Here is a 16,039-nt window from a genome sequence, read left to right as displayed (position 1 = left end):
TTCAGAAAGTGGCAAGAACAATGGGAAAAGTGTGCCCTAAGCAAGGGGGGGGGGTATTCTGAGAGGGATTAATAGCAATGTGTCTTTTACAGTAATGAATTGTTTCATTTAAACAGTCATATTGTTTGATCACACTCCGTATATTCAAAGCCAAGAGACTTTCAAATTGTTCTAAATTTATATTTGAATTTGTATTCCTCTCATATTTCCACACAAAAGCCCCCTCCCTCTCCAAATTCATAGTATTTTAACATTAACAGAAAAGCAACTATCTGGTATGTAGCTGGAGTGTTTGTTTACAGTTACTTTGGTTATATTTTCACAGTGATATTTAGTTCTACTTTGCACAGTAATATTTGGAAGACAGGCTATATCTATTAATGTCTGACAGAAAATACCAGAATTCTTTCATATATGCACCCAAGGTTAAGTGGCTCATAAAGCATAATTATAATTTCAAAATAATAACAAAATACAATTATCACCAAAATCATTCTAAAAATATAAAATTGTTAAAAAAAGTAATCTCTAAAATGCCTCTGAATGTTAATTTCTATTATTCTATGAAATTTCTCTTAACACACTAAAATAGTACGAAGAAGAGTCACAGTGACATACATATGTGTGTGTATATATGTATGTATATATGTATGTATGCATGAGTCATCTGATACATACATACTGAGAATTAATTAGTTGATCATTTCTGTAACGTGTCACAGATGTATTAAAAAAAATTTCTCCTTGCAAAGAATCTGTGAATAAAGATAGATTCCAAAGCATACTTAAGGCAGTCATTTGTAATCTTAAACTTTGGTAACCTTTCACTTCAGTCTCAGAGAAAACATTATCTTCATCATCCACTTCATCAGATAAAAACTTATTAATTGCACAAAACAGATTTTTAAATCAAATGTAGGTTTTCACTGGTAATGAATATATGACTATTTTCATACAAAGGAGAAGTATTTCCTCTCATTGAGCTAAAACAATAAGTGGTATTTGAACTGCTGGTTGAAAGGTAGAGGCACTGGTAATCATTATTTCCCCGTGTTTGTTCAGGCCCTTCCAACAAAACAAACAACCTTTTTGTGATTGGATTGACATGGTGTTAACAATGCATTTAATGCCCAAATCAGTATGAATACAGGTAAAGCTCTCACTAATACCAGTACCAGGATGTTAAAGCTACCTATTTTCTAAGAGGCCAAAAAAAAAATAGCCTCCCCTCCTTTGGCAAATAAGCTTGTATGTTAGTATTCACAAAGCCGTAAAATATAATAACCTTGTGTATATTTCTTAAGGCCATATATTAATACTTATCTACCATACCTGCGGTCTTTTCAGCAATTTGAGCTTCTGCTGCTTTCTCTTGGAGTTCCAGCTTAAGCTTTAGTTTTCTCTGCTCTTTATCTTCTTTAGTCAGTTTTTCTCGAAGCTTAAACACATTTAAAAAAAAAAGATTCTTATCTTATAAATTTCTTGCACAAATATAATTAATCCCAAAGTAAAATTTTGGTTTTTTCCTAAAAATAAATCAAGTTACATTTACCTGTCTAAACACATAACTCCAAGAAAAAAAACAACTCACAATATTTAAGGTTTTAAGATGTTTTATAAATTAATACTTTTAACGACATAGAAATTATAAAACAATTATGATAGAGAATCATATTGTAGCTAGACAAATTAAAGAGGAACAACATAATTATTAAAAATGACTATTGCAAAAAGCAATCTGATCCATTCTATTGTCTTAAAGCAAAAGTCCTAAAAAAAGTAAGGAAGCACAGCTTTACAGCTTCTCCTAGTAATTCTAATATTTTTGAAACAAAATTAAGATAATCTTAATATCTGAAACAAATCTCCTTTGAGAGTGCCATCCCATCATATTTAATTTAAATGGCACTGGCACCTGATTCATAATTGGCATGTAATAAGTAACTGGTAAATGAAAGTACAGAAACTATCTCTTGCTCTCATACAGATTCCCTCCAAATGGTTTTTTGTTTGTTTGTTTGTTTTTTAAATTTCTAACTCGGCTTTTGTCATTTATGTTGTTTTTCTATCAGGCATGCTCCAGATTCCTAACATCATGCTTCAGTTTGATTAGGTGAAACAACAAGAATATTAAAATCAGAAAAGTATGTAGAGGTTATAAAAAAAGAAGGTACAACAAATGAACATTATTAAATAACATTATTTAATGCTCAAAGGAATGAAACTAGAAAAATAGAAAAGATAAAACACAACGTAAGTTGGGTTGGACAAAATGCAGCAGTATAAGATAATACCAGGTAAATGACAATATTGCCAAGCCTTGCTACTTTCAAGTTCAATTACATATATTATTGAGGTGAAATACAAATACTAATAATAAAAAAAGAAAGCAACATGAAACCCAGTGCATTAAATTTCTCATCCTCCATAATACTTAAAGTTTTACCACAGTAAAACTTGAATGAATATATTTTTTTAAGGTACCACAGATTTATGAAAAAAGGAAGTGATATCACAGGCCAGCAAAGGCAGGAAACCAAAGAAGGTGCTTTTCATAGCCAAATCTCAACTCAATCATACCCTGCTGGCATGGTAGGCAACAACATAAAGCTACTGTGAAAAGACTAAAGTACACAATAAAACTGAATTAATGATGGACAACAAAGCAATTTAGAAGGTCAATAGCTAAAACCATAGTGTACAATTGCCTGATCTTCTGTTGTACCTTTTTATTGCTTGCTCTGAGATTGTCCAATTCTGTTTGAAGAAATGCTATAGTCTTCTCTTCAGTGAAGTCTGAAGTAACTTGACACGGAATCATACATTCATAATGCAAATCATTATTTGTATGTTCCATCATGCTGTAATAAAGGAAACTATTAAACAATATACACATACGATTTCAACTACACAGGATCTACAAACTTTGCTCTTCAAATGGTTAAGACAAATTTAATCTTAACAATAATATATAGTTACTTAATTTTAGATTTCTCTGATTATGCACTGTTTAGAAAATCTTATGGATAAAAATACATATATCACTTTCACAGATGTGCTAATCAACTGAGAGCTAACAGCGGAAAGCATTTAGTAATGTCTATAGAGACTCATAGTTCAGAGTACTCAAAGAATTCAGGTTTTAGGGGCTGTGAATATTAATTTAATTGGTCCTGTTGGTCAGGATTAGAGACAGTTCTCACTTTTGAATATGGTAATAATCATAACTTTTTTCAATTTGGTTGACAGAATTTATTTTCATTATTAAATTCAAAACATTAAAAATGAAAACCTTTTCTTGTAACATTTAAGGGTAAGCAAATTTATTTTATTTTTTTGTATTTTGCATGCTATTTAAGAGTATCAACTTATTAGCAAGTAGTATAAAGGAAGGGAAGGCAAAGGAGATCAGCTCTTTTTTTGAAGTCATTATATTTGTACTCAGAGCTAAAACTTAGAGTCTCTAAGAAGAAATTAAGCAGTGAGGCCTGGGACAGTAAATGGAGCTCTACCTACCATGCATACCTTCTGTTGCAATTATACCAGATATCTCATACTCTGGCTTTCACCGAATCTCTATTTTCCCACATGGTTATAAAATGTTATCACCTCTTCATTCATCCCTACCCCTATTCCCCCAAAGTGTACTCCAATATGTACTTTAGCAAGAATAGTGCTGAGAGGTAGGAACATATGAATAAATCTACTGAAGAATTTTTAAGTAAATAGAAATACATATTCCTATGCAAACCTATTAAAATATACTCTATAATATTTTGTCTGGGTTGAAAATATATTAGTCATCGAAATTTTTGCAATTTAGTAGTATTCTCATAATACATGACTAATTATCAAAGTACCTTAATCCCACAGGTAAAAGTCACAGGTGTCACAAATTCAAATCGCTTTATGGGACAGGTAGGTAAGGTAAATGGGGAAAAACTGCAGAATGTAAATTAATAAGGCAGGCAAAGGGGAATGTACAAGGCTCTTCTAAAAGCATTCAGATTCATTTAAATGCCAACCAAAACCCAAACACATCTTTGGCTTATTTTGTCTTGGAGTTGCCAGTTTTGGGCTCTGATGAATAATACCCTATTATATCAACTCAAGAGTTACTTCCCAATCCATAATGAAATGTCACAGAAAATAATATTCAACAAGAAGGAATAATACCTCATGGTTTTTATTCAAACTCATCTTGTGCTTTTTTCACTTAGTGATCTAGACACATCATATTGACGTAATGGAAACAGTAGAAAACTCTGGTAGATTCCATAATAAGTTAATGATGTCTCAAATTTAGGTCACACGAAAAAGAAGGGAGAATGGAGGGAGGGAGGGATAGAGGGAGGAAGAGATCTCACAATTCTTACTTTCTAAATCTAAGGCTACCAGCACTCACTTTGATTTTTCAGTAGTGCAGTAAGATGTCTTATCACCCGGATAAGGAAAATTCCTTGATCTCTGCCCTGGCGGTTCCGTGTCCTCATATGCGGCTTCATTAACTAATTCATTGGCTTTCTGATCCATGCTTCCCTTAGAATCCACAGTCAGTTGCTCATCTGGGTGTGTACTTTTATTTCTCTCTGTAGTCTCCTGTTCAAGATAACTATGGGCTATATATGTATTTAAAACAATACAAAACACATGATTATGTTGTACCACCATAACTACATACTGAATCACTCAAATGAATATTTTTGTGGATTATTTTATAGCTTTAAACATGCACTTCTAGTCTTACTCCTATTGTAATCAGATAAGCATGTACAGTGTAGTTCTGCCATTAGTATTTCCATTCTCACAGTGAGTGGGCATTCAGGGCAGTGGTTTAAACCTTGGCTGCAGGTTGGAATAACCTGAGGAGTGTCTAGAAATCCAACAGCCCAGACCACATCTTATATTAATTAAATCAAAATGTCTGAGAGCGATTGGGTGACTCCAGCCTAAAATCAAAGCTGAGAAACACTGATTTAGAGGTATTATTTTTAGATTAGTTTTTTTCTCCCTAAATTTTGAAAAATAGGCTGTAATAAGTTAATGAGGTGATACTCTGCATAGAACTATGGTATCAGAGTGCCTGGGTCAGATTCCAGCTTTACCAAGTGCACAACTCTGGGCAAGTAACTTAACCCATCCATGCTTCAGTTTCTTGTTTTCAAAATAGGAACATAATAACACTTACCTGAGTTGTTGTGAGGCTTAACTGAATTAATAATACATGCAAAATACCAGGCCTAGTGTCTTGCACATCAATACATGTTAGCTATTATTTTTGTAATCATCATAATATTATAAAATGAACATGAGTTCTTTTTAACTTCCATTTTATAAGATATGTATTACATATTAGAGAACCTACTTTGCAATGCCTGGCTAGCTCATAAAATTATTTTAAACTGCAACTAGTAAATAATAGCTATTTCAAAGGAATTGTGCATATCTGATTTTTTGAGAGAAAAATGATACACACACACACACACACACAATTGCACAAAACAAATTTTCACTGACCAGATAAATCAGATCAACAGGCACAATCACTGATTGTAACTATTATTTTATTATTTCCAGCAGAAATAATTTTGAATTTTAAAAAGCAGGTGAATCATACCTGCTTGTTGATTATGCTTTCTCCAACCTGCCAAACTTAAAATCATTTTGAGGCACAAGTGAGTAGTTTCAGAATAAAAACAAAATGGGGCACTTATAAATATGGTACCGCTCACGAAGTATTCATTCTTTAAGGAGCTATTTTTTTTTTTTTTGCTTATATGTATGCTGAAATTAGGTATAATCAGTTATAAACTCCAAGTCCTAGATGTAGCTTATTGGTGGCTGACACTAGATCAGAAACCATTGTTAGTAAATTACCCTGGATTTCATCTTGAGAGAACTGGAAGAAATGTACTATCATCATTACATACTGTAAGATGTCTACGAAATTTCAACATTATATCCTGTTTTGATTTAAAATTTAATGATTTTAGGTTTCTTCAGATTATTTAGGTTGCATCTTGACATCTCAAAATGCTTACTTGGTTTGCTTTAAATGTTCATCATGCTACTTTTCTAGATTACGCTGGTATTGGTAGAATGGAAACCCTCAAATCTGAATGAGAAGTTTACAAATAGACACTAAGGAATACCACTGTATCATAAACAATCCATGCTTTCTAACACTAACACAGAACATTATAAGTAATTCAAATGAAAGAAAATGATAAAGTTACTGGAAGCAATACCAAATAACAAAAATTGTCCCCAGGGACATATCAGAAGTAACTTAACTATTAGGGCCTATACGATTCTCCAGTTTATGAGGTACAAAGAACCATCACAAAGTAAAAGGATGAGGCATGGAGCACTGCCAGCAATAAATAGCCCCCATTGTCTATAACAACACTACACTAACTGCTTCAGAATCTTAAATCTTGACTCTTTGACCTGTTGAGACCAAACTCATCCACATTTTAGTTTTTTTTTTTACCCGTTTCTAGGTCTAGTTTAGCCTCGTTCTCCTTTCAGTTTTTGTATTTCTAACCTTCCAGTGTTTACCCCATCCTTGATAGCTATTGTTGCTATCTGCTTACTATATTTATAACTCTCTTTTTTCTTCAGCTTACCTAATGTCAAATTTTGTGATTCGTTGATTTCTTGGGAGATCACTGTCTTTTCACCTGTGACTGCGCTATCATCTCCAAACTCAGAGAAGAGGTGGGCGCTTCCCAACAAGAGGACTCTTTGCTGATCCCTCCTAGATCACAGGAATTAAAAACCCCTTCTAGTATTATCAAAATGAATTCAACAAGTCCTAACGCACTTCTAGATTTCAATTCTAAATGTTTAATATTTTTGAAGAAACCTGTACTGTGTTTAGCTTTGGCTCTGGTTAATTCTCAATGTTTCTAATCTTGCTCTGTATTTTAGATTCCTAACTGTAACTGTTTATCAGCTATCTGGGGCCTGCTCTGCAAATCAGACTATCGATACTTTTCTACCGAGATTTTAATTTCACTTTAGAGTAAACAAGGCTGATGTATAAAAGTTTTCTTTCTGTCTGCCTTTTTTTTAACCAACTATTTTTATAGCAAATATTGTTTAAATCCTCTGAATGATCTCAAGGCTCTTCCACTCTGCCATATTGCATTTTCCTATATTAGAATTCAACCATTCGTGTAGAAAGTTCAACCCATTTAATTAACTTATTTACTCATTACTTTTAATAATTCATGGAAAACCTACAGTGTGACATGTCTGTGATAAGTACTAGGAAAATTAAGACAAGTAATAAACAGACTCTCCCCTTAGGACTCTATAGTACAGCGAGGACGGCAAACTGATCTAATGACTTGAATACAATGTGATAAGAACTCTGCTAGGACTATGGCGACCACGTACAAAATATGCTACATATACTGACGCTCAACTGGCAACTCTGGGAAGATTTCACACAGGCATTTGCTCCAGACAAGAACAAGTAGGAACCTGCAAAGTAATAGCTGCCAAAGGGTTTGAGTTAGGTGAAGTAAAGAAAAAGTTGACTGATTGTGAGAAGAAGAGAAGAGGAAGAACAGGCATGGGCACAGGGGAGGAATAACTTTAGGAAAAACACCAAGTCATTCCTTGTATTGAAATGACAAGATGTTATAGGCAGGGGGTGAAAATTTCTAAAACGAGTTAAGATGTCAAAACAAAGTCCAGGATGTGGTTCACCTGGGAATGAGATGATGAAACAGATTGATGGTGAAAGGTACTCGGAGAGGAGGAAATCAAGGAATTAGGGTAAAAAAGGGTCAATTTTGAAGACAATGAAGTCATCCAGAAAAATGGCAAAAAATGGAAAGGAGAAATGAGAGCCAAATGCAAAAGCCTTCATGAACTGTATAGAAACATGCTAAAGACACAGACAGATGAGAAAGGTGACAAGAACTGAATATAGATAATAGTCATTTCTTTTTACCATTTTATTTTGAATTAATTTCAGTCTTATAAAAAGTTGCAATAACAGTACAAAGAATTCCTATATACCCTTCATGCAAATTCTCCAAATGTTAACATTTTACCACACTTGCTTTATTATTCATTCTCTTTCTCTATTTATCTGCCTACCTGCCTGCCTGCCTACCTACCTACCTACCTACCTGCCTACCTACCTACACATACACAATTTTTCTGAAACATTTGAAAGTAAGCTGTAGGCATGATGCACTTTGACTTTCACAAGTCAGATTTTAAGATACTGTTTTATCATATTGCATCTTGCATTTTTTTTAGCCTATTCTTAAATTCAATTTCTGAGTTAGTACCTACTCCAACCAAGAAAATAGCACTTGGTGACTCTAATTCAGTCATCAATTATTTTCCCTAAACTTTACGTCCCAGAAGAAAGATCTTTATGAAGTGCTAATGGGATGAAGCCATAACATTAAAAGCTTTTAGTAGTGCTATTTGTATTGCTCATCACTTGAAAAAGAATTATATACAGAAATAGAAATATATAAATCAACAAAATGCAACAAAAAGTAAAGTTACGGGTCTATTTTGCACACTAGTCAATTAGGTAAGACAAATTTTTTAAAGAACATAATTTCACTTCTGATGCAAACTCTTTTCTCTAGGCAGATAGATGAAGGCTTAAAACAAATTATTCTATTGATTCCTCTCTCATCATAAGGTTTTAAATAGAAACTCTATAACCTTCTTTAGTAATTTGCTTCAGTGTTTAATCAATGTCATCCGTTTCATCATTATTACTATTTAAATTCATTTCTTCATACGGACTTAAGAGAATAAATTTTCAATTTCTTCATAAATCTATGTCTTTCTTGCCTCAAAGTTAGGCAACAGGACATTTTTTATGACTATCAATCCCTTTATTTATTTGCTTTTCTGGGGGCACACTATCATTTGGACGTAGAAATTTGATACTTCAAACCAAATATATTTGCCAATTTTTGCTATTATTATCTAATGTTACCACTTCCATAAACTTATCCTGCGACCATTGAAAATGATGCTATGGAAGACTACTACTACGTAATCATTCCTCAAATGCACCGATAGCTATTGTTAAGGACAGTTTATTCACCTAGGCAAAGTAGGTGGATATCGTCAAGATTTTTTTTTTTGAATCTTAATACTTAATATATACGCGTAGGCTGGCTGCATTATATATGCTGTATCTCTCCAGTGACTTTCATGCTATTTCCAATGGACCATTTTCATGAGCTAACAAACTCTCTCTTTACCTCTGGAAGTTTCAGTATTGCCAACTATCTTACCGCTAATGTTGTTATTAAATTCTCAGTTCCTTACTCTAGAAAATTAACAGTATCATACCACTTTCTATCTTAGGAAAGAAAGTTTTAGGATCCCCTTTGAGTTCAACTCTCCAGACAATTACACATTAATGTATACTATACTCAGTTGAATTGATGCTATCCAAGAAATCATGACTCACAGCCAAAAAATAACTGTTATTCACAACTAGTATACATAAGTGAGGAGGTGGCTAGAATCAAATAGGGATTCTTAGGGGCTGGGAAATTCTGTTCTGTCTGGCTTTGTAAATAGTTTGTGACAACTGGTATCTGTGTAAATGGATTTGATGGTCCCCAGGGAGGTCAATACTGTTTACAGAGCTGTTTCTTCAGAGTGGTTGAGCTAGAATTGTCTCTAGGGATCCTACTGAGGTTACTCAGAATAGCAACATCCCAGCTACCTGAGAGCTACCGTCAGAAAAGAGAAAGGCGAATAGAAGTATTATAGGCAAGTACATTCAAATAAATGGATCTCTTGTTCCTTTTGATGCAGGTGCTACGCAGGGAAATTTATATCTAAAATGAACCATAAAGGAGGGAATTTGGAAAAGTGCTCCCTGACACTTGCTAACACAATCAGTCACCACTTCCTTAAACTTTTTTTTTTGAAAGGTTATTATTTATACTGTAGCATCTGATTTCATAAATATAAAGAAAATCTCATGTTTATTGGTTGTTTCTTTTGTATATTGTCTATCCCCACATTATGTAAGAATATCAAAACGATATAACATATTTTTTGCTTTTAAATAGGTGTGAAAATTTGATGTGATGATAAAATGGCTACAGTAGTTCCACATTTTCAAAAAAAGATGTTTACTTTTTCTCAATGGTTAAGGATTTTTCTAAATAAATATTCATTTCAACATAATCAGAACAATAATGTCAGTTAGTAGTTCCTAATAACTGCTACCAATTCCTTAAGTAAGTTAAATGTAGGTTATCTATTTATCTGTATGTGTGTACAAATACTATTTATTTCCTTTACTAAATATTTGTTTCCTTTTTTTGTGGAAAGAAGTGTTAGTTTTACACATTTGCAAAACATAAAAGAAAAAGACATCAAAAACATCTGCTATATCACAGCGGTCCCACCTAATATACGTGTGTAAAAGAGCAAAGCATAGACCTTCCAACTGGAACACTGGTGTATTTAGATCTTCCAAGCAGAAACACAGTGCATGGGCTCTGAAGACAGACTTCAAGCTTTTGAATTCTGGCTCTACCAGAATTTTAACAAATTACTTAACCTCTTATCAACTTCCCTATCAATAGAAAATACACCATTAATAGCATCTACCACAAAAGGTTGTTATGAGGATTAAATTATTTAAGTTATATAATAGTCTCTTAGAAAAGTGTCAGCACAGAATACATACTCAATAAACGTTAGCTATTACTAGCTGAGAAAACTTGTTTTGCTAAAAGCAAAGTATTTTCTTGTTGCAATAGAATAAGAATAAATCAGACATAATAAGAAAACAATTTATTAAAATATCAGAACACATGGACATGAAAAATAAAATGCTATCTCATTCAGTGAAAAACATACAATAAAGAGAAAATACTTAACAAGGCCAAAACTGTAACAAATACATAATGGTTTAATAAAGTTTGTATTAGATTATCAAACTAATAAAATACAGAAATAATAGGACTTCAAAACTTAAAATCCTGACATTAGGAAAAGATCCATCAGCTACCAGGTTGAAAGCAAGTAGTTCTAATAAGGTATATTATATAATATTGAGGGGAAGTAAAAAACATATGGGGAAGAGAGGCTGGATGTAGCTATAATATACCGCGGTAAGGTTTTATAAAGGTTTATAAGGCTGGAAAATCATGAAACCTGTCAATATCACATAATTTAGTTATTTGGATACGAGGGTTGGACATTCAAAATAAACTATATCCTTTACATTCCACTATATGTGGTTGTATTTCTGATAAACATGCCAAAATAAATGGTGAGGTTTATTTTGATTAAGACAATTCAGATTAAGACATAGTCTTAGTATACTATGTTTCAAGTTCTCTAATGGTTAGTCATTGAAATTACCTGAATTTGGTGACTTGTTTTATTATAAAAAAGTTATTTAAAGTGGTGGCACCACACCAAATTTTTAAAAGTCTTTGTTTGTTTCATCAAGTCTGAAATAATCATGAACATGTCAATATTCATTCTATTGGGGAAAAGGTCAGATTTCTGTGTAAGAACTAAATTCTATCGTAATGTTTCAGCTTCTAAATTTTAACCTTCTTCACTATATGAAAGCCATGAACAAGTACAATAGTGTAATCTCCTTAAGCTTAGACTACCTACTTAATTTATGAACATATCACATAAATTAAAGCTTTGTAAAACTTCTATCACCCTATTTAACCCATTATAAATATTACTTAGGCTGAAATGATTGTGAAAACTATCCTACAGTTTGATTAACTAACATAATGGCAATGTTTATTCTTTTTTAACCCCCAGTAATATGAACTATTTGGCTACTTTCTATATATTCCTAATATTTTTAGCCTTTCTTAATTTTTCTTATTAGAAGAATAATTTACATAAAGTAGTTAAAAATATGAACTAGGTAAATCTTAAATTTTTACAACTTCAAGTAAAATAGGTTTCATAACTATATATTTTAATTAAGTCTGAACACATACCAATTGTCCATGAATTCAACAATTTCATAAATCATGTATAGAAGGCAACTTTTCTAATAACAAGTGTGAAGAGAAAGAAACAGATTTTCTTTATATGTGCCTTTCTTTTTTCTTAAGAGCATTTTTAGATTTGGAAAACAAAATAGAAGAATCACCAGTCAGATACTAAGTGGAAATCACTGAAACACAATGTTAGTTCTAATGGATGGATGATTGTGTTTGGTCTTTTGAAACTTTGAAGTATAGGTAAGTCTTGATCACACAAATTAATAAATCCTAAAGCTGGAGTTAACAATAACCATTACACCCAAATTCTGCAGCTTAGCCCAGCCAATTTTTCAAAAGGTCAGGTTGTGAACTGGAGAAGATCAGGGAGGTCCACCGCATAGCTTTGTTGCCAGGCATCTCTCGTCTGGATTGTTGCAGGCATTTATTAGTATTCGTCAGCAGACTCAACAGAGCAAACAAGAAATTCAAGCACGAATAATAAAATGAAATGCTGCTATATAACCCTTTGTCATTCAGCAAATATGGGACTTTTTAGCTACATTGTTCCTAAACCTGGGTTACTACTTTAATTTTTCTCCACAGTGCTGACTGAATGAGTATGCATGTGTGTTAAATGCAGAGCTCCCCTAACAACTGCAGGACTGCCATTTAATCTGTTGGTAGATGGACCATTTCCTGTGGGAACCCTAGCTATGATTTCCAGATCCACCAAATAAATCTCAGATTAAGATTCCAAATGAAACCTGCCTTTGTCAGATAAAAAATGTCAAGATGGATATAAACAGTAAAATTATAAATTATCTAGGTGTTGTATGACAAACCAATGTTCAATTTTTTTGTTGTTGACATGTGCCCAGATATCAAAACTATATGAGACATTCATCAAATGTCACACTTTCACAATATTGGAGGTATCATTAAAACTGTTTGACTAAGGACCTCAAAGTGTTTAAGCAGTAGCTCAAAAGTATATTTGTGCAAAGTAGAAGAATAAATTTACATATCAGCAGCAGCTCATAAGGAATGGGTAAATATTCTGTTTATCTCTCATTGTAATTCAGGTTACTTTAAATATAAGGTTTTAGGAAATCATTATACTCTATATGGCATCATTACATAACTTTCTATGCAAATTATGTGTTTTACTCAAATTTACCATTCACTTCTCTAGGAAAAAAAACAAATGCATAAAAGAAAAGGTAGAGACTCTCATTTTACTAATCAACTTAATCAACTGTAACTACTACACTAATGTCATATTAGTTATACTATAGCAACATCAGCTTCTTTCTAGAATATTTTTAACATTTAAAAAAAGCATTAAATACCTGAGACAAAATAAAAAGCAAATTTTTTTGTTTTAATTTAATAATGCATTTATTTCAAATGATTTGGTGGAGGGGTAGAGACTTTAAAAAAAGAAAAAAGTAATAAAGGACCAATACAGAACGTCTTGGAGAGCAAATGGCCTATTAAACATGCAGAGGAAGTCTCTGATGCTCGTCTCTACTGATCTCTCAGGAGATCAAGGACTGCTTTTTTAATCAAAATTTTTGTTTTGTCTTTGCTCTTCTTACCTGGACTAATGCAGCCTTGTCCTGGTCTTAAACTCTGTACTGATTGATTATAAAATATAGGCAATGAAGGTTTCTAAAAGGAAACAATCAGATTTGCTGAACTGAAATCATTACCTTTTTTAACTTTAAACTCTTAAAAGCAATTGAGTAAAAGGCTCAGTGACTCCAAATTTTGCGACATTTGGTTTTTTGATAAAGATTCAAATAACATCTAATCTACTTAAAATAGGAATTCATTCGAATTGCAAATTCTTCCCATTAATCTGTGGAAAGGATATAGCATATATTTGGAAAATATACTCCATATTCCAAATGTTAGAATTTATACAAAAGTCAGAATCCTTAAGGACTACGTATTCATTCTGTCTTTCTTATCATATTTCCTCCATTACGTGTGTTGGTTTAAGTAAACTACGCCGAATAAATCCTACCTACTCTAATCTGTTAGGAATCAATATTAACCTGAAAATTTTGAACAGGGGGGGAAAGGACATTAACTGAAGAAGGAAACAAGGGTATCTTGTGCATAACTCTGAGTATATTATTATATTAAAAATGCTCAAATCAATGAACATTACTATGTTTTAGAGTATGCAAAATTACCTTAGCCACAGCCAGTGAAATTATATCAAAAAAGAGGATTTAACTTTAAAAATATTTAATTAGCAAAAACTAACATCTTCAGTATCTCTGCAAGTATAATTTTATCAAAGTGAACTGATTACTTGTAACTTTTTACCCAATAGCATCCAGATTTTAAAGTACCGAAAAGTTTCGATATGTGAAGACTAGAATCACTCAAAAAGAAGAAAAAAAATGAAAGTCAAAATAGAATTTTCTAAAATAATTATTTTTTACCGTACACTGTCAGCACAATTTTACCATTTGGCAAAGGATTATCAATTTTACCCAACACTTCAGATCAGAGTATTTTTAATTAAGTCATTTGGACTATGAAATAATCTTTTTGATATTCCCCAAGAAAAAACAAAAACAAAACAGGCAAAACACAAAGAAAACTGTATCTGAAACTTCTCCCAAAGATTAAAATGTCTTACATGAAAAGTTGTTTTGATTCAACCACACACACACACACACACACACACACACACAAATGAAGTATTTGGTAACTCCCCAAAAATATTTTATTCAACTACCAAATTTCTTTACAACCAAAAGTAGTGAGTAAATGCAGTAAATGTAGTCACACCAGTCTTACTCTACCAACAGCTTGTCAACCTGGACCAACTGTGTAAATGGCCATGAATTCAGTCTATACACCAATGTATATTGATTCAGATCTCCCAAATCAACAGTGTCAATGGACACTCAGGACTTGATAGAAATCATCCTAAAAGTGACAAATATAGTCACTATGCAGAGCACAACAATCATCTTAAATATGATAAACAAATTCCAATTTCTAGAAAATTAAAGATTCAATAATATTTTATTAAGATTTGTATTGTAAATATGCATTCCAGGAAGTGTTTGGGCATGAAGGCCATAACCAGAAATGAATGAGGACTTTTATCAAAGAGCTTAGATCTTACGGATGTAGAATTGAAAACAAATCCAAACACTTTTGAAAAATTCAAGTAGTTTCTTTCTATTTCAAAAAAAAAAATTCATGTTTTCATGGCCAAAAATAAATTTGAAAGAGCTTTCATATTAAAAGTAGACTTGGATTTCCTTAAACACATATAGTCACAAGTCGTACAAAGAGATGATCATACCTATAGTATAGAAATGTGGGGTGGGAGAAGAGGTCCTATTCAAAAAAATTTACCATTTTTCATTCTTTTTAGTAATTATTATTTTTATAAAATGATCATCAAAGGAGTAAGAATTCCACATGAAGAGGATAGCCTGAACTGATTTACAACACTCTCAATTCAGTAAAAACAAAGAAATGAAAGAATTCATGGGTAGGTGCATCAATTGCAGCAAATGTCCCACTGTAGTAGGGGATGTGGATAGTGGGGAAGGTTGTACGTATGTAGGATTAAGGAGTAGGGGGTAAAATAGGAACTCTGTATTTTCTGCTTAGTTTTGCTGGGAACCTAAAACTGCTCTACAAAATAAAGTCTATTTTAAAAATGGCCAAAAATTTTTAAAAATGTGATTTATGGCATAAATTCACAAATGTGAATTATTCACATCAGAAATGATGAATCACAAAACACAGTGCATAACAAACTTTATAACCAGTTAGGAAACTAAGTTGTCCTTATAAACATTTTTTGTTTTTTCATTCCCTTTTTTTTTCTACCAACACCAAGAGCAGTTAACAGAATCATTCATATCAAGCTTAAAAATAAAGACACCCAGATTTCCATTTACTTTAATACTTTTATTTAAAACAATATAATTTTTTTTTTCTTTATAAAATAGTATAACCTCAATCATTCTTAAGAGTTGCCTTGGCATTTCCACTGGAAATGAATCAATCTTTGCTGG

The 16,039-nt window shown here is 32.4% G+C and overlaps 1 protein-coding gene across 15 annotated transcripts in view; it reads right to left on the bottom strand.

Moving 5' to 3' along the window:
- Positions 1 to 16,039, bottom strand: part of MIPOL1 (mirror-image polydactyly 1) — a 251,042-nt gene that overhangs the window by 185,183 nt on the left and 49,820 nt on the right. For all 15 annotated transcript variants that reach the window (XM_019749153.2, XM_074328162.1, XM_074328165.1 and 12 more), the window contains 3 exons: positions 4,406 to 4,619; positions 2,726 to 2,861; positions 1,333 to 1,438 (listed from right to left, as the gene is read on the bottom strand). In XM_019749153.2, coding sequence (XP_019604712.2) covers positions 1,333 to 1,438; positions 2,726 to 2,861; positions 4,406 to 4,619 — 456 coding nt within the window. The remainder of the gene's footprint in view (positions 1 to 1,332; positions 1,439 to 2,725; positions 2,862 to 4,405; positions 4,620 to 16,039) is intronic.

The sequence above is a fragment of the Rhinolophus sinicus genome, linkage group LG03, assembly GCF_036562045.2.
Source record: "Rhinolophus sinicus isolate RSC01 linkage group LG03, ASM3656204v1, whole genome shotgun sequence".
Classification (NCBI taxonomy): Eukaryota; Metazoa; Chordata; class Mammalia; order Chiroptera; family Rhinolophidae; genus Rhinolophus; species Rhinolophus sinicus.
This window is presented reverse-complemented; position numbering and strand designations above follow the sequence as displayed.